The sequence below is a fragment of the Seriola lalandi genome, unplaced genomic scaffold, assembly GCF_002814215.2.
Source record: "Seriola lalandi dorsalis isolate HSWRI2012SDOR001 ecotype SW California unplaced genomic scaffold, Sedor1 jcf7180002054695, whole genome shotgun sequence".
In the NCBI taxonomy this organism is placed as follows: domain Eukaryota; kingdom Metazoa; phylum Chordata; class Actinopteri; order Carangiformes; family Carangidae; genus Seriola; species Seriola lalandi.
In genome coordinates, this window is record NW_019525248.1 from 1,171,438 (window position 1) to 1,197,451 (window position 26,014).

The 26,014-nt window shown below is 40.4% G+C and overlaps 1 protein-coding gene across 9 annotated transcripts in view; it reads left to right on the forward strand.

The window, feature by feature from the left end:
• Positions 1–25,756, forward strand: part of dab2ipb (DAB2 interacting protein b) — a 123,221-nt gene extending 97,465 nt beyond the window's left edge. For 8 of the 9 annotated variants that reach the window (XM_023423951.2, XM_087178702.1, XM_087178701.1 and 5 more), the window contains 10 exons: positions 4,763–4,907; positions 6,411–6,555; positions 7,598–7,834; positions 7,980–8,181; positions 8,950–9,137; positions 11,593–12,487; positions 14,592–14,729; positions 19,603–19,805; positions 19,899–19,986; positions 21,521–25,756. In XM_023423951.2, the coding sequence (XP_023279719.1) occupies positions 4,763–4,907; positions 6,411–6,555; positions 7,598–7,834; positions 7,980–8,181; positions 8,950–9,137; positions 11,593–12,487; positions 14,592–14,729; positions 19,603–19,805; positions 19,899–19,986; positions 21,521–21,688 (2,409 nt within the window). In that variant the 3' untranslated portion in view covers positions 21,689–25,756. The remainder of the gene's footprint in view (positions 1–4,762; positions 4,908–6,410; positions 6,556–7,597; positions 7,835–7,979; positions 8,182–8,949; positions 9,138–11,592; positions 12,488–14,591; positions 14,730–19,602; positions 19,806–19,898; positions 19,987–21,520) is intronic. The other variant, XM_023423952.2, reaches the window with a different exon arrangement.
• The last annotated feature ends 258 nt before the right edge of the window (positions 25,757–26,014 follow it).

Genomic DNA, 26,014 nt, shown 5'->3' on the forward strand with positions numbered 1-26,014 from the left:
GGGGGGGGGCTGCAGGATCGAGGGAGTCGGAGAAAAGGCTGATGGATGACGGGAGGGAAAAGGACAGAGCACCAGTCTCTTTTTAGGACATGATTGCTCAGACTTTTATGATACTGGTGGTTCTTCATGACTGATCATTTTCCAAAGCACACTATACGTTTTTACACTGATTTCCTACCTTTCAGGCAGCCATTGGTTTTCACATATTTCAGTATGAAATAAATATCACTTGAAGAGACGTTAAAGTTATTTAAAAGCGGTAATTCATGGCAGGGAACTTAGTTTTGGGGGTGGAATGATGAGCCAGACACCAAGCTTTTTAGCCACATTAGCAACATGGCTGCAACATGATCGCATGTCATGGTCCCAGGGGATGACTTTTCATGACTTTGGTGAACCAATGTTTTTTTTCTCTAGTACAACTATTTAGTAAAAAAATTCAGTTTGTCCAGTGTTTTGGTTTGTGACCACATAGCTGACAAACTATTGACATTCCCGTCAACCTCAGCTACACTTTGTATTTAGTCATACTTGGTTTGGTTTGTTCTGTTTGATTTGGTTTATTGATAACAATATGTCGTATTTATAAAATACCACATATGGGAACTTGCCAGGGACAGAACAATAAAGTCTTGGACTTATTTCCCATTGTTCTCCCTGGTGTTGGCAAGGGACAATAAATTGCGAGAATGCTGAAATTAGCATTTAGCTCAAAGCACCGTTGTGCCCATGTACAGCCTCACAGAGGCAGCAGTGTGGCTATAGAGCCTTAGTCTTGTTAACAAAAGAAACAAATTCACATCTTCCTCGTTTGAATTCCTAACCACAAAGCAAATTAGGGATGTTGCCTGTGAACCCAAGAATTTTCCCAGTGGTCCTACTTACAAGTGAATTAACTTGCTGTAGAAACACAAATTGAAAAAAAAAAAAAAATTAAGGAAATGGTGAGGTTGCAGCAAGTGTTTTTTCAGTAGCATACACAGATGAGAACCAGGGAAGCAGTGGCCACTTAGAAAGTAAGAATTCAATCTTAAGAACATACGGTATGCACTGAAAAATAGTCGACATAATGTATGCAGTTAGCACTTTGGGATGAGATGAAATATGCAAATTTACCGTTATAGTCCATGTAATCTCCTTATATCCGTGTGTTGCAGTTCATTTCCAAAGTGAAATTCACCTGTGCGTGCAGACACACATGGACTGAAATCTTCCCCTATAAGTCGGTCGGCTCAGCATATGTCTGCTCGTGTGCAGCCTTTGACTGTGAGACATTACTGTTGGAGGTGGTTGGATCAAATTTTTCTTCAGGCTACCAGCGGGAAATATTCTGTTGTTATTCTGTCTCTCTTTTGATGTCTCTCTCTCAGTTTCCTTCTCCCTCTCCGTCTCTCTCCTCCTCCATTTCATCTGACTGTCCTCTCTAATCAGGCCTGGATTTGCCTCGCCTCAGTGGCCGCATAAGGAGAGAGCAGAGAGGACAGAGGATAGAGGAGGGAGGGAGAGAGCCACAGAGGGGTAGAGGTTAGAGGAAAGATCATAATTGGGATGACATTTTCTTCCAAAAGAAAAAAAAGAAAAACACGCACACGCACACACACACACACACACACACACACACACACACACACACACACACACACACACACAAAAGACCCCTGGTTTAATGATGGGATGGGTGTCCATACACCACAAAAGGTCAGGTTTCTTCAGGCGTCTGTGTGTTGTGTGTGCTGCTCTCTGGTGCATGCTTTATTTATAATAACCATGAACTCTTCCCTGTCCAGTGACATCCTTACAAATTAACTTGACAATGACAAATAAATTGTTAAGAAGATTCCTTTACGAATGATGTAATAGCTTAGTATTCAAATAGCTAAACCAATAAGATAAACTCTAATGCTGCTGGCATGAGAACTCTGAACTATGGAGTATAGATTTACAGTACCCCTCCCCACCCCCCACCCCCTCCGGGACTCTGACTCAGCCACTCCAGGACATTAATATTGTTGTTTAGGTTTTATGCTAGGGTAGGTTTTCCTCCAGGATCTCCTTGTATACAGAATACCTGCATTCATCTTGCCCTCTATCCTCCCAGAAGTCCTCTCAGGTCAGATGCAGAGAAAGCGTCCCCATAGCACGATGCCGCCATCACCATGCGTCACACCAGGGACTGTGTGTTTATGTTAATGTGCAGTACCTGCCTTCCTGCAGACTGTAACCGAGGGGTCATGTGAGGTTTTTTAAGCATGACTTTCTCTTATGGCAACTTTCCCATAAACAGTCAACTGCTGTTTGTGTGCACAGTCTGTCCAGTCTGGGCCTCTGAAGCTTGTAACTGTCAGAGCTGTTGCAGGATGATGTTTTTGATGATACTCTCTAGCCCAGACTTCTCATTCACGCCAGCAGCGTTACAGTGGATTTAATGTAAACGTTTATTGATACGCGTATTTGCCAAATTTAAGACTTTAGGTACCAGTTCACAAGAAGACTACCCTTATGATTTATGGATGTTTTAGAAGTAGTTTATTAATTAAATTGTTAATACTTTATAAATCATATATGATAACACATTAGATAAAAGAATACTAAAAGGCTCCCTTTGACCAGTTATAAATGATAGTTACTCATGAGTAAGATTAATGAGTAAGTGAGCCTTGACTTCATCTTGCCAAATAGTGAGCCTGCATCTATGTAAGAAAACTGTGTTATAACTTCTTTATAATTGTTTATTTATCATTTATTTGAGTGTTAACAACCAAATTAATGACCTCTATAATTATAAACCATTTATAAATCCTTTATAAGGCTGGTCTTATTGTGAAGTGGACCCAAACTTTTACACATACATACATATACAGTATATATAGTATGTCCAAAAGTCTAAGACCACTTTCCCAATGGGAAAATAGTATAAGACTTTTGGACACCACTGTGTATATAATATAACCAAAAAGGCTTATTTCAATGCACATCAGCGGATGATTGGCTCCCTGTGGTTTATCTTTGATTAGCCAAATAACAGGTTTCTGCCACAGCTATAGAAACCACCGGAGAGACTGTGTTGCTTGCTTTTTGCCTGCACCTCTGTTCTTAAAAGACCCCCACTCCGTCTTTTTTTCCCTTTCCTTGTCTATTTCTCTCCATACATCTGTCACTTGCCTCTCTTCTCCCTCGCCGCTGCTGCGCCGGTTCCCCTAGTTTAACAAGCTGCCAGGGGACTTACATGAGAGTACACCTACAAATTTGTTGAAGGGATATAAACGGGGGATGATTCATCCCCAGATGGCTGCATTGCCATCTCTCCCTTTCAGACTTTGAATTTTGGAAGCTTTAATGCTTGTCTCTACCTGTTATTTTTCTCTACCTGATTACTAATATTTAGTTCTTATGGCTATCAGTTTTAAACACAGTTATTTTTTCTAAGACAAATGAATAAGAGCATTTAATCAAAATAATTCTCACTGCCAAAGATAACTTTGATAGAGACTTGTGTTGTGGTGCTTCCTGGCTGCAATGTACATCCACATTTCATCAGTTGCCATTTATTATTCGCTGTTCTCCTTTTGTATGAGTGGCGAAACAGAGACTAGCGTTTTTCTGTTTTCATTCACTCATTGTATGGTGAAACAGAAATCAGTCTTTGAGCATTTGAGTGGAAGTGAGGAGAACGTTTGCTGCCATTATATGAAAAATACGAGTCCTGTCACAATTTTCTGTCTGTTCAGTCGTAAACATGATGTTTCTCTCTCCGTCTCTGGGTCTCAGCTGTGGGGTATGTCAAACTCAAAGGATGATGTGAATAGAGCTGTTTTGCTTTCCTTCATTTTCATTGCACTGACAGAATTATGCTTTGTGTGTGTTCATTGGTCTTTAAAAATGTGTTTTGAAAACCTGTCACATTGTGGAAGTGCAGTGTATTGAGAGACACTCCTGTTTCCCGTTTGACACACAGCACAGGTGCAGCCGAGTAGCGATACTTGGAACCGTGGCCACCTGTCTCAGGATTTAATGAAGGTGAAGCTAATGAGCTGTACTGCTAGCTCATGCAAACACAGAGATAGTCACCAACATAGTTGTAAGCCAGTGAAAAGAAAAGAAAGATTTTCTCATTAATGTTGCTGTCAAAGCTGTTATAATTTATATTTTCTATCAACATTTGATCAACTTGATCCACACTCTCAGAAGAATTATCACAAGCCTGCAGTTCCTCTAAAATTCTGCTAGACATTTTAGCATCTCTCAGGTCATAGTTTTGGTTCTCTGGGTAAGGGTTAGCGTTAGCATTAATATTTTGTTCGCTCTTATCAGTGTTGTTTCCAGACACAGGCAGCTTAAATCTAATTATATGGTTCCTGCCCAGCTGCAGAACAGGCACAGTTAGCAACTAGCTGGTGAATATGAGTAATAATAGGAGTTGGTGGAGCGCATATGTATGTGTGTATATGTATATATGTGTATATATATATATATATATATATATATATATATATACTCCAAGTGTGTGATAATGTTGAGTCGTGTCTTCTGGGTTTCTAAATAATTCTGACAAGTTTGCCATATTAACTTAAAAGGTGATAATATTTCTGTTTTGTTTTCATCTTGCTTTCACTGCCCCCAAATAGTCAATGGTCATTCAAATGAATTCCTATTTTACATGGTACTGTCTGTGTTTTTTTAACATCCTCATCAACTAATCCTGTTAGGATTGTAGGACTTGAAGCTGACCCTGTCCTTGTCTTGTTTTTATCTGTTTCTGCAGGACTTCCTCACGGACTTGATGATGTCAGAGGTGGACCGCTGTGGGGAGAACGAGCACCTCATCTTCAGAGAGAACACACTCGCCACAAAGGCCATAGAGGAATACCTCAAACTTGTGGGACAGAAGTATCTGCAGGACGCCCTCGGTGAGTGGAGCAGTGCACCTGAGGAGCAAAATCTGTTTTATGTCCATCCTTTAACTAACTCTTGTTATTTCTATTTTGTCCGTTTTAGTGTTTATCTTCTTACTATAGCCTTTTATGTGTCAGTCACTGCTACACCTTCTGCAGGCTGCAGGGGAAGAAAACAACAACAACAGCGACATTGTTTTTTTGTCCACCTTTGCTCCCAACATATCTTTTCATTGCTCTCTCTCGTCTTCACACTCACCTCCGAGCTTACTCATTCACTTACTCTGGAAATAGTGTAGTTACCTCCGGCATCAGTTAATTAAATGTAGCGGGTAGTCGACCTCTCTTTCCAAGAATCATTCTGACAGCGAGACAACTGCAGCAATTCTTCTGTCATCACAGTTTTTTTTTTTGTTTTGGAGGCTGATTGTGAACAATACAATTCATACTGTGACCAACCTGCTTCACCTGCTAATGAGCTTCATAGCTAAATTAGATAAGCTGAAGCTAGATTCAGTAAGATATCGTGTTATGTGTGAATGCCGACATTCGTGAGGAGTAATTTAAATGAGAAAAGCTGAAGAAAATATTTATATACAAAAGCAAATAGTTGAAATACATTTTTATCTGGCTGGGACAGGCAGACAAGTGTTACTGCAGTCCTAACAATCACCACTCTTTGTGCGCTGTATGCTGTTCTCCTTTGCCTGATTCAGAAATGTACACAGCAGTAGTTTAATCTCCAAATGACACACATCCTTCTTGGCTCTCACAACCTGTATGCTGCTAATATTAATGCTCTGTGTGTGTGTGTGTGTGTGTGTGTGTGTGTGTGTGTGTGTGTGTGTGTGTGTGTGTGTGTGTGTGTGTGTGTGTGTGTCTCTCTCTCTGTTTCTGGCTGTGTTTGCAACTAAAAAATGCTGCCTGATTCCTCCCATGTCCCTCTCAGGGTTGATGCAGAGAAATATTGAGGGCTGGTGAATTATGCATCACTGTTTTTGCGACTGGGGCAACACAAGGACAAAAGACACTCCTGGTTCCCCATTTCAATGATATTGATTAGAGTGGAATAATAATCTCAGGCTACTGCCAGGTCAAAGACGGGCTCCCTTTACCGGCTCTTGACTCACTGAGATTGAAAAGAAATGTCTTTTATCCGAGTGGAGGTAACAAAAAGAACAAAGCGTAACTTTGTTTGGTTTACAATATTCAGGATATTTCAGGAAGGCTCTGTCTTGAAAGATAACTTCCTTTTTTTAGTTTATAGTTTGGCCTTACTACAGTCTCAATGACAATATCACACTGTTCCCTGCGGTTTTGACGTCATATTGTTTCTCTGTCCCAGCTCAGCAGAACTTTACAACCACTTCATATCACTGAATACAAACAAAAAAAGAAGAACTATGACAGTTCCCTTTTGTGCGAGTTGCTTGTCTCACAGATACAGTAGGGAATTAATCAACAAAAACCCATGTTCCTTAATTTCTTACTTCTTGTTCTGTTTTTATTCTTTTTCAGGCGAGTTCATCAAGGCTCTGTATGAGTCAGATGAGAACTGTGAGGTGGATCCGTCCAAGTGTTCGTCAGGTGACCTGCCAGAACACCAGAGTAACCTGAAGATGTGCTGCGAGCTGGCCTTCTGCAAAATCATCAACTCATACTGGTGAATACCACAACACAATTATGAACTCTTTCAACATTTTTCTGTATAAAACTGCACAGAGTGCATATGGGTCCATAAACAGTGTCTAATGGCGAAGTGTAGCTCTTATCAGTATCCAGACATCACCACAGTTATTGTCCGCTCTGCTGTATTGCATGGAAAACAGCACACAAAGGGAATTATAGCATCAAAATCTTCTTCCTGTATTGTCCTCTGGAAACAGACTTTCATTCCAAAGGATCTTCATCACAAATAAAACATGTAAATGCTGTTATTATTATTATTTTTCCTGTATATTGGCTTCCCTCGTACAGTCTACATACATTAAACTTAATGTTGTGCCTAAGGTTATTAAGATTCATGTTGCAAAGTGTGGCCTGCGATAAACTTACAAGATTACTGCAATCTCTGTCAATGTCTGTCTCAGTCTGTAGGCGATAGATAACTTTTATTCAAAGGTTTGGGAGTCAGAGTTAAAATGAGGAATCGTTCACTGAAGCCCAGAACTCCAAAGTGATCAAACCGCCCGACCCAAAAAAAAAAAGAACAGGAAATATACCAAAGACAAACAAACTGCTTTGACATGTGACCTATAAAAATTAACATGACCCATTTTTGTGTTGGAGGAAGTAACATTCAGATAGAATTCATATGTGGACCTTAACTTAATTGTTTTTTAACCGGTTAAATCAACCATCCATTCATTACCTGCTATTTAACCTGCGTCCAGGTTGTATTTAATGATTAATGATATTATAAGGAAATACTGTTATATACTGCATCTGTTAAGTAATTCTAGGCCTTATCGTCACTACTGGTTTTTCTTTATATTTTTCATACTTATACCATGAAACAGGTATTAAACCGCATTTAATGTGGTATTAAAAATGTTTAAAAAGTTTTAAATTTAGGTTGGAGACTTTAAAGATCTTTTTTGTATTGTTTTTCTCCCCTATGCCACACACACATCCGGCAAAGATAGTATTTGATTTTCTCTCAAAAATATTCTTTATTTATTATTTTATTATTTTATTCTCCACAGTGTCTTTCCGCGAGAACTGAAGGAGGTCTTTGCGTCATGGCGGCAGGAATGCAGCAACCGGGGCCGACCTGACATCAGCGAGCGTTTGATCAGCGCATCTTTGTTCCTGCGATTTCTCTGTCCAGCCATCATGTCCCCGTCACTTTTCAATTTGATGCAGGAGTATCCCGATGACCGCACGGCACGTACGCTCACACTCATCGCTAAAGTCACCCAAAACCTGGCCAACTTCACCAAGTGAGTCTGTGTTTTTTAGCAGGATGTTTGAATCCAAAGACACATGCCCATACTGAGCTTTTTAATAAAAAGTTTGGGAATTTTATAAACTTACATCTCTGCATTACTCTTTGCCCCGTTTCCCTTCCCTGTGCCCTTCCCTCAGATTTGGTAACAAGGAAGAGTACATGTCTTTCATGAACCAGTTCCTGGAGCACGAGTGGACCAATATGCAGCGCTTCTTGCTCGAAATCTCAAATCCAGAGACAATCTCCAACACAGCAGGCTTTGAGGGGTATATCGACCTCGGCAGGGAACTCTCCACACTGCACTCCCTCCTCTCTGAGGTGGTGTCCCAGATGGATCAGGTACTGGAGATGACATACTGCATTAGCTGTTTTATATTAATGCACCAAAAGGATTCAGATCTTTTCTTATATAAATTATTCCTTACGCATGTGGTGTTTCCTATGGACAGTGATGTGTACATGGAGTATGTAGCTGATTTTAACCAATTATACTGAATATTGTAATGCATTAGTTTCTATCAAATATACTGATATACAGAGATTTCATGAAGGAAAGGAATCCAACGTCTTCTGTGCATGATTAGGTTGAACTGAAGGAACAGGATTAGACTCATGCATAGACTACATCAGGATGTTTATCGTACACGAAATCAATAATTTATTATTGTATTACATAAGCACTGCACAAGAAGAGAACACTGTGAAGCCTCAGAGGCTGGATGAGGCATATTAATGGATTTACAAGGACGTTTACATTAGGTTTGGTAGCAGATGGGAAGTTGGTAATGATTAGATAAAGGGCAGATTCTTTCATTCTTTTTTTTTTTCCTTTTTTCTTTTGGTAGAGCATCTAGTTCTCTGAACCCTTATCTTTCAATAATTCAGAAATCACAGTGAGTAGATACTCCAGTCCATCAGACCAACCAGCCTGTTCCATTATTTAGTGTTTTCTGAATAAGAGAGTTGATTGCATGGAATAGGGAAAATAACTTGGTCTAAAAAATATGCAAATATCAAATTCAATCAAATAACATTTAAATGAAATCTAAAGTGGTCTAGAGTAATATTTAATTTGGCTTGAATTTAATTGTCTCTCTGGCTTCACAGAGTGCAGCCTCTAAGCTGGGTCCTCTGCCCAGGATCCTGCGGGAGGTGAACACAGCTCTGTCAAATCCATCAAGTGTCCAGATGACACCCGGACCGGCCTCGGAGCATATGGGCTCCCCTCCCGCCGAGGCAAGCTGCAGCATCTCCACTGGTCTGCAGAAGATGGTCATAGACAATGACCTTTCAGGGTAAGAAATCTTTTGGAGCTCAGCTAGTAAAGAACCAGAGTTTCTTCATTTATGCAGACAACATTGTTTTGTATGTTATTTTTGAATCATGAATATAGAACTGGAAGATAATTAGATGCATCGTGTGAAATATGAGATGTTTGGTTTCAGATTTTCTGGGAGTCTCAAAGAACAAAACCTATTATTTTCTTTTTATCTTTGTTGGAAGTTTATTTGCTTGTGGAAATGTTAAAATGAGCAGCAAAGAAAAGACAACTGTTGTATATTGGTGCTGCAGCTGCTGACATGGATAATGATTAAGACTATTAAAAAAACTGTAAATAAAAGGTAATTAATACAGTAAAACTTTACAGTTCTTCTCCTAAAAAGCCTAATTTAAGTTTTTAAAGTTCAAATAAATACAGTTTTAAAGTCCATGTGCAAAATATCAGTCTTATTTATGCAACAGAAAAAATAGAAAAAACATCCTTTTATCAGTAAAAATTTTTTTTAGTGATTTGACTATTATTCCAATGATATAAACATGGAAATCTTGGAACATCCATTACCATTAAATCCCAGTGCCTATTTGTAACTAGGAGGGCACTTTTGCCGCTGCAATTTGCACACATAGCTGTTTTTATTTACAATATTTTTATCATTTGCTTATTCCCAGGCCACCACGTTACCATGCAGTTTCTTTGTGCTCCCAGTTTTTGCTTTTACTTCTTATAACCAGCAGCCAGCTCTGGGCGTATTTGATTACTGGCTGGGCTTGAAAGTGATTTGGAGATAAGCTAATCGCAGAACAGGTTGGTATGAGGAAACAGATTTGAGCACTGTAAAGCCAACACTGATACCATGCACCCGTTGTTCTTCAAAGTCAGCCAGTGTGTTTTCTTACACCACCAGTTCTACTGAGTGTTAATGTTTGTCAGGTGAGGCCATGACACAATCAGAGTGTCACCCCTGTTTGTTTACATCAGCCAGATGAAACCTCATGTGCTCTCCCGTGGATGAATACACGCTCAGACAGCACATTATCTCACTTATCTCCTGTCTTCTTGCTCTCTGGTATTACAATGGGAAGGTGAAGCTCAGAAAGATTAACATGAAGGTGCAGGGACCAAAAGGATGTAATAGCCAGACACCAGTGAACACGCCACCTCCAGTGTGCAGGCAGGTAGATGAGAACATACTGCATTTAACAGGACGATGAGACAACAGGAGAAACAGGAAGATAGTCAGACAGCTGGCATCATTATGCTCATCAGGGGCCCAGGATCAATAGAACTAATTAGGTGATGTCGCTATATGACCTGATGTCAGAGCCTCTTCACTTTATCACAATAACTGCTCACATATTGGCCTACGTGTGTCTGTGTGTGTGTGTGGCGTGTCCTCATCAGCAAGCTGTAAGACCGAAATGGCATTCAAATGAGCTCGCCATTCTCACCTAATTGCTTCTCATCCACTAAGCAGTGACACGAAAAGCAGGAGACAGAATAAGGAGACAGTGCCAAGATTGAAAAAGGGACGAAATTGAGCAGAATGAAGAGGAGAAAGAAGTTAAAGGAGGGAAGGGTAATGGAACAGAGGGAGAAGGACACAGAGAGAAGGGAGGAGATGAGCGTGATGTGAATGATAGAGATGATTGGAAGATAAATTGTTATTGGAAGATCGGTAAATACCACTCATACTTACCTCTGGTGCTGCCTTAACGATCAGAACTTGCAGTGAAACTGGTGACACTCCTTGTACTGGTAGTGCTCGTGGTGGAAGCGGGGGAAGTAGCATTGGTTATGTCAATATTGGGTGAATTTTGCTTCAGCAAGGCCTCTGCAGCCTCTCTGAGAAACAGCACTGCAAACTAAGATTAAGTCACGCAGGTAGCATATGGCGTCCCGCCTACAGAGAATGACTGATGTCCCGACTAACTGAATTTTTCATTTTCATTTCGACACCAAAAGAGCACGGTGACGTGTAAATGTAAATGCAATACACTGGTGGCTCTGTTTCGCATATTGCATTTGAATATCATCCACTATAGAGCAGGTTAAGTCTTTGAAAATGAAATGTCAAATGCAGTCTTCGTTTTAATTTTCAAGTTGTTAGAAAATTACATTTAAATTTTAATTGTGACTTTTGCTTTCTTCAATAAATGGAAACTGTACAGTACGAGTTTGAAAATGAAATGTCAAACAGCTTTTTCCATTTTCATTTTATTATCTTCATAGGATGCTGCTGTCACGAGTATGTGAAAATGAAAATGCAAATTGGATTATTGCATTTTCGTTTCAATTCTTACTCAAATGACAAATATGTGGAAAATTATAATGCTAATGTGGAATTAATCTCATTTTAAAGTTTGCATTGTTGTGATCAAGGGTGTCAATTTATTTGTTATCAATTAATGATTGGCTGAGAGTTTAACATGGATACCAGATTTACTTATTCTTTGGTTTGTCTCTTTCAGATTGGTTGACTTCACCAGGTTACCCTCCCCCACCCCAGAAAACAAGGACCTATTCTTTGTGACTAGGAGCTCAGGGATCCAGCCTTCCCCAGCACGCAGCTCAAGCTACTCCGAGACCAATGAGCCAGACCTGGGCATGGCCAATGGCAGCAAGAGTCTGTCCATGGTGGACCTCCAGGACCCACGCAGTCTGGAAGGTGTTCCGGGTCCCAGTACCTCAGACGCCTTGGGTGAATGCCCAGCCTCTGGTGGTGGCTGGTCAGCCAGAGTCCCACAAGGCAACATTCTCGGAGGTCCCACTCTGAGGAGGCCTGGCCAGCCCCCAACCACCCCCGGCACAGAAAGTACCCCTGGTCGACCTGCCCAACTACTTGCCCCCCTCTCCTTCCAGAATCCGGTCTACCAGATGGCGGCCTGCCTGCCCGTGTCCCCGCGCGGAATGACTGACTCGGGCTCAGAGTGCCACAGTTCTGTCAGTTCCCATAGCAACAACGAGGACGGACCAGCAGGAGGGAAACACACCTTCTTGAATCCCGGCGGTGGAGGAGGAGGAGGCGGCGGAGGTGGGGGCAGCAGCGGGGACGAGTACACCAGGCGTTCAGGGGACTTCAACCGGCGACAGCTGTCCCTCACAGAAACACCCCACCAGCCCACCGTCCCCAGACAGAACAGCGCCGGTCCGCAGCGGAGGATAGACCAACCCCCACCGCAGAGCATCACTCGAGGCCGCACACCCCCGAATCTGCTCAACAGCGGACCCTACCCCCGGCCCTCCTCTGGCAGCATGATGACATCATCCCCCGATTGGCCCGGCAGCGGGGCGCGGTTACGACAGCAGTCCTCTTCCTCCAAAGGTGACAGTCCTGAGACCAAGCAGAGGGCTCAGCATAAACAGGTACGGGACTCGACTGTTGTGTACACATCTTTAACTTACACGTGTGGAGGCTGGTGTTCATAAGGGCAATATTCAAGACAGTCAACTGCAGCTATCTCAGCCTATGTAATCATCTGAAATTACAGTGACAGAAAAAGTTGCTATTACCAAACGCCCATTTGTCTCGAAGCATGTTGAGAAAGGCTGTGTGGGTGGACTCAGCACAGACACTCTGCACATTGTGCCCTAATGAACTACGGTCGTCGTGCGTGTAATGACAGTAATTTGCATACAGGGAGCTCATCACTTCACCACTGTTTTACTGGTCAACTTTAATGGGCTGACAATGAGGGTGGTGGAGGCGCAATTAGCATCTTATTAACAAGCGATATATGTGCTTACACGCACACAAGGCAACGGGAAAACAGACCTCATGGATACAAACAGATACAGTATTTTACTGTGTCAGTGTGTTTATATTGTGTGTGTGTCACGTCGGGAGGTTTCCATTTAAAATTGACATTCTCCTCAACGCCTTTGCTGGTAAGTCTATGTTCGTTATTGGCAGGTCAGGGCTCTAGGTTGTAATTAAGTCACTAGTCATTGGTTGCCCTTGGTGACTGGCTGAAGGGGAGGGCATCTGCATATTAATCATTATGCCTTGATCTCCTCCCTATGGAGTAGTCTACAGTCGAGCAGCACACCCTAATTTAATGTGTTTGTTCAGGAAACTCAGCACTAAGTCCAGGACTTTAAAGCCACTGTGTGTAGATATTTTGTGATAGTATCTCTTAAATGATTTTTTCAGGCTCTAGGGATGACGACGTCAATCAGTTGGTCAGTCCACCACTTTGGTCCAAATGGAAATATCTCAGAATCTATTGGATGGGTTTCCAGATATTCATGGTGCCCAGAGGATGAATCCTTACGTCTTTTGTGATCCAGTGATTTTATAATTCCGTGTGAAGTGTTAGCCGGACTATAAAATGGGTTGTCATTAAATTATGTACAGACATTCATTTTCCCCTCAGGGTGAACTGTAATAACTTTGGTGATGTAGCACTATTGTCAAAATTGTAATTTGTCGAATACTTTGGTTTATGACCAAAACAGTGTTTCTGTCGACTCTTAGTCCTGTTGGTAGAAAAATTAGACAATCTCAGTGAAAATTGGTGCAGCCTGTCGGTTGCTTTAAGCCCATTTCTCTCAGTGACAGTCAGATCCCAAAGGTGTCTTTTTTGATGCTAATAGTGGAGGACGCCAAAGTCACAAATTATTGAATTCCACATGGTGGCTTTAAGTTGAGTTTCCTTTCCAGTGTAGTTTAATGGGTTATGGGTGACATAGACAAAAGATAAAATCATTTCTTTTCTATCAAAATAGCTGAATCTTGATTATAAATTAATGTGGATTTATATCTTAATTCAATCTGTCTGGAATTAAATTAACTTTTTCAAACAGGTTGTCAGTTAATTGACATTAGCCAGTAACAAGGGTACTAAAGCCAACAACCCTGGAAAGTTTCATTCACATTTCATGTGTAGGCTGACACAAAGCTTCATTTCTTTTCCTCTTCTATTCTGTTTTGTCCATTTGCAGATATTAACACTCAGATATTTCAGCCTTTTCAAAAGCCTTCAATGCAAATTAGTGTGTTGGGCGATAAAAACATCCCACTTTTTTACTCGTACTGTAACAGACCACGGCCTCGCTCCCTACTCATCTGTCCATCTGTCCATAAGAGACGTGGCAGATACAAACACACGCACCTAAGCTGGTAGCGTCTGCCTCCAGGCTGATTTCAGTTCACATTTAATCTCACAGTATTTACCTTCCTTAATACTGGAATGGCACTGTAGGTGTACACACTCTCACGTGTAAATCAGTGCTTCAGAGTGTGTGCTGCAGTGTATGCGTGAGCTTGAAGACAGGAGTGTGAATCCATTCCACCTGCTGCTTTCAATCCAGATGAGTTGGTGCATTTCAAGCTTATTTCTGTTGTTTCTGTGCTGTTGTTGCAACCTGCCCTCCCTCCTCCTCCCTCCTCCCTTCCCCCCTGCCCCCCTCCCCGTCACTTGCACTCAGCTCATGTACGTGTGTGTGTGTGTTATGTTGGTTTCACTAGGCCCCCTCCCCAGTGAACCCCAGTGCGCTGGACCGCACAGCAGCCTGGCTATTGAATATGAATGTGCAGTATTTAGACCATGAGGGGATGGAGCCCGAGTCACTGAGAAACAGAGAGGATCTGACTCAGGTGGAGAAGGTAACCTGCCTCCTCATCCAACTTTTGACCTTTACCAACCCCTCCTTTCACAAACCACTTCAACCTTCAGCCCTGACACTTCAACTGAACTGTCCTTCCTTTCTTTACCTCTCATTAGCTCCCTCATATCCCTCTTTCCTGAAAACACACTCACTTAGCAGCTACATCTATTCCCACATTGCCCTTGCCTTTCCTCTAAGCCGGAGGTCCCTCAGACATACTTATATGGTCACTTAAAGCTATAATATGTGCATTTATAATATAAAATTCAGGTAAATAGGATATATAGTGCTCTGCATGTGGCCCCATAATACCTTAATCTCTCATTTTCCAGAAATTGGCTTGTCAGTGATGTTCAGGCTGTTTATCAGTGATGTTGTTTTGCTGTTTTCACAGCCAGCAGCGAACTGTGGCTATCAGCTGCTGGAGAGTCACAGCGACAGCAACAATGGCAGAAAGCAGTTATAACATAATTGTGAGGCTAAATATAGCAGACGAGATTGAATATCACCACTAGGACTGCAGCAACTTGATTCCTTCTGCTGATTATTTTCTTGATTAATCAGTTGATCTATGAAATTTTAGAGAATTCTGAAAAATGTCTCTCATGATTTTCCTCAGCCAAAGGAGATTTAGACAAATGTATTATTTTATTCAGCCGACAGTCCAAAATCCAAAACATATTTGTGTTATATATGACAAGGAAAAGCAGGAAAAGCATCACATTTTCAAGATGGAATTTCTGACGTTTTTTCCTGAAAACGGACTAAAACAATTTTAGTTTAATTTTTTTGTTGTTGATCAATTAATCAACTAATCGTTGCATTTGGACGATTTGGCTTCCTGTCTTAAGACAACTTTTCTTTTATGCTAAGTAAACCTAAAGAAGCTGATGAATAACTTGTAGAAATGTAGTCTGCAGTGAGACATGCACTGTTACAATGTTGTAGCCTAAACCTTCTTACTTCATTCAAAAAGTCTGTCTTTACCCCTTTAATCTCCACACACCCTCAAAACTAACCCCCACCCCCCTCTTTTCTTACCATCTTTGGAATGAAATTAATAGCCCAAAGCAGGTGTGTGTATGTGTGTGTGTGTATGCACATGCAGTACATCCACACAGACGTTTGAGCTTGTGTACGCTTGCATCTGCCGTATGTGAGAAATAGAGACAGAAAGAGGCGTTTTGCTGCTTCCTCTGCCTACGTTCCCTGCTTCTCTTCTCAGCAACCTTTACAAATATTCACCCTCAGCTTCGCTTCTATGCTTTGATTGGCTGCCACATGCTCCCCCCTTTTCTTTTTTTTTTCCCCCCATCCATAATGAATACAAACCTGTCATCCTAACATAGCTCATACTTTATGGAAGCCAGCAGCCCAGGCAGGGAGAGCAACCAAAGAAGGCAATAACTTCAGTCTTAACAAAGAAGCCACGGCCACCTTAAAATAGCAGAGCAGCAACAAGAGAGGAATTGGAAAACAGTACGTCTTCCACAGCAGCTTAGACACAGGCTGCAGCTAATGGTCCATACAGCCTGAACAATGCAGCCCCTACAGCAGTCCTTCACATTCATTTGCACGTACTGTATGTATTCAGTGATCTACAACAAATTAAGGCATGCGTTTGTCTCGTTAGGAGGAGGAAGCATAAATTCCAATAAATCAGATAATTTGTTCATTTAAATGAACACAAGTAAATAGAATAATTAGACACTCAGCATTTTCTCATTTAAAAACAAATGCTGGAAATTTAAATTTCCACTTGAATACCTCTGAGTTTAAAGTGTTTCAGTTGAAGTGTTTCATTACATTGTATGTATGAAACACAAATTGGTTGAAATTTAGTGCTTAGAATTTTTGCCTTTTACGCCTCAAAGCAGAAGATGATTGTTACTCTGGTTAGAAAAGATGTGAGAAAGACTTTCCTGCAAGATAACACAAAATTTCCAGTTGCTTACATTCCATAATAAATCTGCAATCGTAAAACATTTATATCTACTTTTGCTTTAATATTAAAAAAGAAGAGTAAACCATATAAAATATGTCACTATAGATATTTGGTGTGGAATTATTAATTAAATGCATCAGCTGTATTGCAGTTAATGCGATTAATGAACTGATTAACTTGCTGATTTCATTGACCATCCATGAAATCATTATATTATGTCACCATATTTTCCCAAGTCTAAATACCTACCCTGCTGTATCATTTAATTTAGGCCCTAATCATCAAAACATTTACACTGTCGTGGTTGATTTTTATATCCATCTTTTTTTTAAGTTTTTATTTTTTTAAAACCAGTTCCTAGTTATTTGTTTCAAATATTTTTTATTTTACTTCATATTTTATATACTGTAGATATTGGTCTATTTCTTAAGATAGTTTTCTTTAGTTCCATTTTGAATTAATTGTCTTTGGGGTAATATGTGGGTTAGATGTTGGTATGGTTGGAAATATTAACCTACCTGGAACATCGGGACAGAAGATGCAGAGATGCATCTGTTCATACCACACCTTTGTTTTCCCACTCGCTTTTGTCCTGCTGTGTGTTATCAATATTCAGATGTGTTAATCATACTTTTTGCGTTCATGGGATTTCAAATACACATCTGCAAGAAACAGGTGCAGTCAATATTGTATTTGAAGCCAGACAATATTATTTATTTACAAGTATTTAGGAAAGGTCAGCGATGCAAAGACACAAGGTTATATTTCAGCAAAATTTTATTTCACTAAATATTTAAAAATCGCAGATTGAACTAAGATTTACTCTCAGGTTTTAAGATGCTTTGCGGTCTTATGTCACAATACAGCAGTCTGAATTCAGTTCTGACCCCTGTAACAAATATAAACAAGACATTTATTGTATTTTTCAAACAGTGGTTGAGCTTCTACAGTAGTTTGATTAGGTGTCCTGTATTTAAGATGAGAGGACACAGGGAAAGGCATCGGTGCCGTGCGGACTCGATGTATTGTGCATTTGAGGGAGACCAGTGCAAGGACTGAGGGGCAGGACAAAGGCTGCTACAGATACAGTAGATGTCGTTCATTCTCAGGGGATCTAGTGACAAGAGCAGAGGGATATTGGAGATGGAGAGAACAGTAGAGAGAAAGGGCAGAGCTGACGATAAGATAAATCTATTTGAGGTCACTATTCCTCCTGGGAAGTGGGGTGTGATGGGAAAAATGTCCCAGTGGTAGTCAGGAGAGTGACGTGAGAAAATAAGTAGAAGGTGACAAGGAAAGATAAATGATCACAGCAGCATCCTCACTGTAATTAGATCTGATCATCCAGGGGGCTCTGATAGTGCGTCTTTCACAATCTTCTCCAACACTTATTGCTGAATGATGAGCTGGAGCGAGCTCAGATATAACACACAGTTAAACTGGCCATTTTACTTTCTGTTTAGTTTTAGGCTGTTAGGGATAAACATTTTGTAATAGATGACTTTTGTTTTAAATATTGATGCTAACATATTTATTTACTTTTACTCCCAGCTTAAATAAAGGAGAATTTTGTCAAGAATTATACCATTCATTACACCAAAATAAAATGATCTGAACACTTTTGATAGTAGCAGCGTGGCTAGAGTCCAGCACTTTGGTCCAGACTGAAATATCAACAACTACTGGCTGGATCACAGCATAATGTAGTACAGACATTCATGGTCCTCAGAGGATGGAGTCTTGTGAATCTGGTGATCCCCTGACCTTTCCTCTTGCGCCATTGTGAGGTTGACATTTGTGCTTTTGAGTGAAATGTCTTTACAACTGTTGGATGGATTGCCGTGACATTTGGTTCACACATCCATCATCCTCAGGATTAAGTGTAATAACTAACAGATGATTCCTTAAATTATTTATCTCGTCAAGTCTTACTAGCAAAATTTTAATTTGTCTAATACTTTGGTTAATTAACAAATATTCCCATTAGCCTCAGCAATTTGTGCTCAGTGCTTATTAGCAAATATTGTATGCTAACTGTATCTGTGAACATGGTAAAAATTACATGCTACATTAGTATGTTAGCATTGTTATTGTTAGCACCTCTTGGCTAGGCACCCCTCACAGAGCAGCTAGCGTGGCTGTATTCATTTAATCTGGTGTTGCTGTCTTTAGCATCTCTCTCACTGTTCTTCCAGTGACACATCACAGGGTCTTTAACTTTTACAAGAATTGTGTTTTTCTATCCAGGAGAGATTTGACTGCTGTGTTTGTTTCCCCCTTGAAAAAAGCCTCTCTGTGGTCCAGCGAGAGGTCAGGGAGAGATTCTCAGAGCTTATTTCACAAACTTGACTCCTATTTCACTGGTTCCATCCCTCTCTTCTCACCTCCTCTGTGTCTTTATTCATTCTATATTCCCTCTCCTTTCTTTCTCTTTTTTCTTTTTGTTTTTTGCCAGTTTAACCTCTCAGCAGGTCGTTGGTTTCTGAGCCAAAGCAGAGGTCTGACAGGGTGAGCAGCTGAATTTGACACTGTTTTTAAGCTTTTGCAGTGAAAGCTTTGCAAGTATTGAAAAAAGCTTGTTAATGTCAGTGGGCGTATCGATTGAGAAAGAAAAAAGATCATTTGATTAGGGACGGGGTAAAAAAACTTAAAAGAAAGTTTTGTAGTACAGCTATACAGGCCACAAATGAACCATGTGATTCCCTGAGAGAGGCAGTCTCTCGTTTCCAGACAGAAATTATCAGGAACAACAGGAGACAATCTCAGACCTGATTGAGAGATTTCTTTTTCGTTCTCGTCAGCTATGGTAATGAAGACGGGGTGCCCGCTGATAGGGCTGACGATGATGATGATGATGGTCGTTATCGTGATGATAATGACAACAGCGATGATGATGTTCTCCTCATCTCGCTGCTTCTTTATTCAGTACCAGCAGGAGATCGCAGTTCTGCAGGAGAAGCTGCGAGCGTCGGTGCAGAAGCTGGAAGAGTACGAGGCCCGGCTGAAGGGTCAGGACGAACAGGCACAGAAGGTGCTGATGGAGTACCAGGCCAGGCTGGAGGAGTCGGAGGAGCGCCTGCGCAGACAGCAGGACGACAAGGACCTCCAGATGAAGGGCATCATCAGCAGGTAGGGAGGAGGAAGCTGTGTGGTTGAAATGCAGCAGTGAGCATCTGTTTAAATTTGTCCTGTTACACTGACTCCACTCGATTACATTTCCAGGTTAATGTCAGTGGAGGAGGAGCTCAAGAAGGATCATTCAGACATGCAGGCGGTTGTAGACTCTAAACAGAAGATCATCGATGCACAGGTCAGTTTGCCCTTTTAGAACACGTAGACTGACAGGACGATTCTATCGGCCACTGTGCAGGTTGCAGATGGTTTTGTTGATACTTTCTGTCTTTGTGTTTCAAATTTGTACGTGTCACTTGTGTCTTCTGCTCGAGGAAACAAAGGGTCACTGAAATACAAAGAGATGTTTAATTCATAGATGTCTCAGCTCTGGCAGTGACAAGCCTGAATGGCTGAGCAGCATTTCTCAGCTCCCTGCAACTCTCTCACTTATAAAACATACATTTACGAATTTCTTACCTAGTTTTCTGTCAACATGTAGCTCGTCTATAATCCATGGTGGTTCTTATTCATAGAAAACTGTTATTAAAATCCCTCTTAGAGAAAAAATAGTTTCTTTAAAGCACATTCTGAATGTTGACTGTTGAGAATGCAATTACAAATTAAGCAGAGTGATTGTGTGGGCATCACGGATTAAACACTGCAGGAATCTTTGTTATAGTTGTCTCTGATACCATTTCTTTTGAACTCTACAAAAAGTGTACATTACATGTGTGCAAACACACACACAGACACACACGTTTAAGCGCAAACATGTGATTTTACTACATAACTAGAACAAAAATACAACCATGCTGCAACGTGACATTTACAAAAACCCAGACACAAACATGCATAGATGATTCATCTCCTTCACGCCTAAAGTAATGAGAATTTGCATCTGCAAACAAACACGGCACAGTAAGACAATACGTTGTCTCCCTCTGTAAACAGGCAGAGAGAAAGAAAATAAAAAGCTCATTATAAAGACAGGGAGGGAAGCTCGCCTCTGTGGTTCAGCTCATACAGTTAACACGATCGGCCACATGCAAGAACTCGTAGAAACAAATTTTTAAGTGGCACATCATTTGTCACATTTATCAATTTTTTCATACTTCAAATTTTCTCATAGGCACAAACAAATGTTATTAGTGGCCCAGACCTGTCGCAAGAGTCACATATTGTTTGATTATTATTATTCTGAATGAATTTGGAGTTTAAATGTTACTGAAATCAACATAAGTAAGACATAAAGCAAATTTGATATTCTGGAGTTCTTGTTTTTAGAATTTAGATTTTGGCACTGCACTACAATTCAGTAATATTTTTTTCCTGGGATGACATTTCTGTGAATGAAACTTGCCCTCAAGTGGAAGGGTAGCCTTATATAGCAGTTTGAGACTGTCGATTATGACTACATCTCACCAACATTCACCTACTACATGAACAGGAGGCGTTTTACAAGCTGAAATGAGCTATTTACAACTACCTTGTGCAGTTAAGAAGGTTTAGTGAATCTGACATGTATAAGGAAGGCTCACAAAGAAGGAAAGAGAGGTTTAGGATAAGAATTAAAAATGTTCATGCATGAGGCTCCTGCACAACCTTCTGAGGAGGAACAGATCATGACGGCATGTCTCTAAATTAAGATGAAGTTTTTTATTGAGACTCAATACTGCGATTCTCTAACTGTATTCATGTGTGTGTGTGTGTGTGTGTGTGTGTGTGTGTAGGAGAAGCGCATAGCGTCGCTGGATGCAGCCAATGCCCGTCTGATGAGCGCTCTGACCCAGCTGAAGGAACGCTACAGCATGCAGACCCGCAACGGCATCTCCCCCACCAACCCCACCAAATTGCAGATTACTGAGAACGGAGAGTTCAGGAACAGCAGTAACTGCTAGACAGACTGGTATCTGCCCCGAGTGAGTGTTGAGTGCCTGCGAGTGTACAGTTATTCAGTGAGAGGACGTCTCCGTGCATGCATGGATGCATGCCTGTTTGACAGACTGCAAGGGTGTGCGTGTGTTTTTAAAAGCAGACAGTACTTTTAGAGGACATTTCCACTTTTTGGACACAGTGTAGGAGAAAGGACATCGCTCTGAGTGGCCAGCCAGAAGAGGCGGGACTGCAGCGTGATGGACAGATCACCAAGAAAACAAGATCACCAGACGGCCTTCATTATCAGGGTGGCGGCCAGAGGAGGCGGGGCGGAGCTTGTACATATGAAACTCAAAGCTGTCCATCAGTCAAACACTTTGCCAGCGGATGTGTGCAGTCGCTGGGACAATTCAAACCCTGCCTACACCTGGGACAAACCACTATGTAACCACACACGGTGATGACCGCTAGACACGGTCGCCCTAGCAACCCTCCTCTCCTCCTCTTCTATCTTTAATCCACTCCCTCTTGATGACCAAGTGGACGCACTTAAAAACAATAACACGCATTGAGGATTATCACTTCAGTTTTCTTGAGAGGATTACTTTCTAGTGCTTTATTTTAAAGTCACTGTTTATAAAGAACCAAATAGGAGCTAAAAATAGATATTTTTAGTCTAAAACAATCTTCTTTATTTCCCTTCTCACTCCTTGGGTGTGTTCCTGAGCGTCCCGCTGACCCCATGTCCCCCCCACCATCCCTATGTAGTGCACTTTGTGAAAAGCTATTGGTACATGAAACGCCTTAAGTAAGGAACACACCTTGACTTTATCCCACAGCTCCCCTATTTCTGCAAAAAAAAAAAAAAAGAAGGCACAACTTATACTGTGGATTTGTAAAGGATACAAAAATAAATTGTACACACTTAAATGTATTATGAATACTAAAGTAAATGAATTCTATGTGATACTATATTAATGAAATTTAATATAGATGTATGCATTTTTCTTTATTTCTTCTATAGAGTATACACACATAAACCTATATTTGATAATCTCAAATATAAAAGCAGCCCTTTATTTAGGAGTGAGATCTAGTTTTATTTTTCTTCTCTAACGATGAAAGACTGTAGTGTGTAGCTTGCTTTAGAGCCCTGGAGGAGGAGACCACACCGAGCAGTGATCAGCACCGTCGCTTCAGTCATCCCTTCAAACATCCAAGATGCTTAACCCTTTACATACAGTATGCACTACAGCTGAGAGGAATGTCTGTACAGTAGTTTTGAGCAGCTTTGGCGTAGCTTGCACAGTCACGTGTTCGGTTCTCCTAATGGTGTTCATCACTGCTCCTAAAGACACAGATCAGTTAAACCCAGATTTTAATTTTGGGGTTGTGGTCTTCTTTCTCTAGTAGCACAAGAGCTATTGAGAGACGTGTTTAAACACACTCACTCATACTATACACTGGACTGGTGAGCCATTGTAATAATGGCCCCCTTAGTTACAACATTTTCTCTCTTAACTGCTTTGTTTGTCAGTGGTAATGAAGTATGCTGCATCCAAACTGTGACTCTATTAATCCTAGTGGCATCATTTCTCTCTCTCTTTTCTTCTCTTAGTCTCTTTTTCTTACTCACCTCCACCCTCTTTCATCCCCCATTCTTCTGAATGTGAAGATGCTGACTCACAGTTGGTCTTAACATGGGGTTTAGTCCTTCTAATCTCTCTTGTCATTGCGCCATCCCGTCTCAGCATCTGTATTTTGTATATTTTTGTATCCATTTTTCTTACCTGTAACAGAATATATACATCAAGTGTGAGGCTCTGCATGCTTCATCCTTGCTCTAGAGCCAATGGTAGCGTCGGTATCACCATTTGTTTTCTTTAGTTGCCAATTTGGTGATGATGGTGATGATGATGATGATGATGATTGGCTTTCTGCAGACATATATAGTGAACATATGATAACTGAGTGTATCAAGAGGCTGGACAGCCTGGGAAAGTGTAAATAAAATGCTTACATTATTTTTACCTAATGTTAACAGAGCTTTTTGTAAATGTATCTTGTGCTCAAACTCTGCTGTATCATTATGGATATTGTAAATACAAAATAGCTTAGTCGGTCATCTGTCCTCATCGGGTAGAACTATACAATTAAATTAACCTTTCAGTGTTCTCCCTGTTGAAGCTATTGTTTTTGTAATTAGAGTGTAATATCGCTAGCCAAAAAAACTGACTAAGTAGGAGTTCAACTCTTGGGAAGTCGTGGAGGATGCCTAGTTGGTTTCAGGCCAAGCTGAGTCCAGTCTCGATGAGATTCACAAGCACAATCCTGTATTTCTCATCAGTCTAGTTCTATGCACTTTTACGTTCAGTGGTTGGTGTTTATAATTAGCTTTTTTCTAGCACAGCACCTGTTTCAGGTGTTTAAAAACGTGGCAAAGTTCAAAACCGAAGAAAGGGATTTTTGGTATAACTCAATCTCAAATTGTTATATCTGATCAACAGAAGTATTTACAGCTTTTTCCTGTTTGAATAGAAACAAATAGCCTCAGACTAAAGAATCCTCTGGTAGCAAAAAAATCATATAGGACTTTTCTCCTCCTCATATCTTACAGGCATCCAGTCCTTAAACTATATTGTACGACTGCAGATTAAAGCAGGAACATGTTACTTTTGGTAGAAGAAATAACACATTCTTCTGCTTACAACGGTGGAATTCATAAGTAATCAAAGACTCTGTCATTCAGTTCAGTAAGCTACCTTGTACTCAGAGGTTTTGCTGCTAAAGCCTTACTAGGTCTGTTTTTACCAGTTGCTTTTGGTGGCACATTACTGATTCAGTTCACTGACTTTATGACTTCTCCACATGTGCAGTTGCAATCGCCTAGCATTTTAGCTAAATGCAAAACTATTGTTCACAGTCTTACTTGGTCTGTTATGATCAGTAGCTTTTGGTGCCTAATGTTAGCAAATGTTAACAAATTTTGGGAAACTTTTGCTGTAAAAGGCACATTGATTCAGTTCAATAACTTTATGACTCCTCTCCACTTATGCTAATGTAAAAGCAGAACAGGTATTTAGCATCTAAATTAGCAGCTAAATTAAGTGAATGCTAAACTATTGTTATCATTTTTGCTAGCTAAACCGTTGGAAGTTTTGGTGCCAACATTACAGCTTGACTTTATTATGACGAGTATGGCACATTACTACTCTGTTGACTCTCCACCCGCACTTCTGTTACAGTAGCTTAGCATTACAGCTAAATGCTAAACTATTGTGTACAATTTAGAATTAAACTTTAGTTCAACTATTGTTTAGCTAACAGAAATGTTTAACAATAGTTTAGTATTTTTGCTAGCTAAACAGTTGGATGTTACAGCCTTACTTGGTCAATTATGACAAGTAGCTTTTGATTGTCAAATTTGATTAGCAAATGTTAGCAAATTTTAGATACATTTTAATGTATAACGCACAATTACTGTTACAATAACTAATAACTAGTATGTATATCTAAATGCAAACTACTGTTCAGCTAAACAGTAAACTATGGCTTAGCATTTAGCTAAAACAGTACCATGGTTTAGTATGGCAGGAGCTTAGAGTTTAGCAGTGGTCGTGGTTCAGAAAAAGTTACATAGTCTTGCTTTAAACTGCAGCGTACCATAATGAAAATCATGTATGCTACATCAATACATCTGGACAAAGTAAAAGACGCATTCTTTTGTTTGGTTTCTAATTTGACTTCTCAGCTATCATTTCAATTACCCCATCCACATTCCCACATCAGTTCTGTTTTACGAGTCAGAAAACCATGAGCTCACACTTCACACAGTTCAGCCAGTCCGACAAAAGATCAATCAAAACATAAAGCTATAAATAAAGTAAAAGATGTTGTATGTTTTCTATTATCTTGTAGAAAATACTTTTGTAAGTATGTTGAAAGTATAAAGTATTTGCTGGATTCTGCTTCCTTTGACGACAGTGACAAAACAATAATGTACAGAGGAAATTGTGTTGACAAAATGTGGCTGTGCAATTTATGTACATTCGCAACTAGACCTATTAAAGTTTTATTTAGCTATTTTAAAATCTTCTCCCATTGTGTCTGTGTCTGATCGCCTTGCTTGCATTTTTCTCTGTGACGCTTTGTTATTATGAAATGTAAATGAAGCTTAATTTCAGCGCATGTGAGATGAATCATATGTTCATTAAATACTCAAGCAGGCCTAGATAGATGACAAGCAGCTAGAGAGAACATATGCTCCGACTTGGGGTGCAAAGGCAGAGCGGAGGGTATGATGGAGGGATGTAAAAGATTGGTTTGAGCAGTGCCTACTTCTCAGCAAG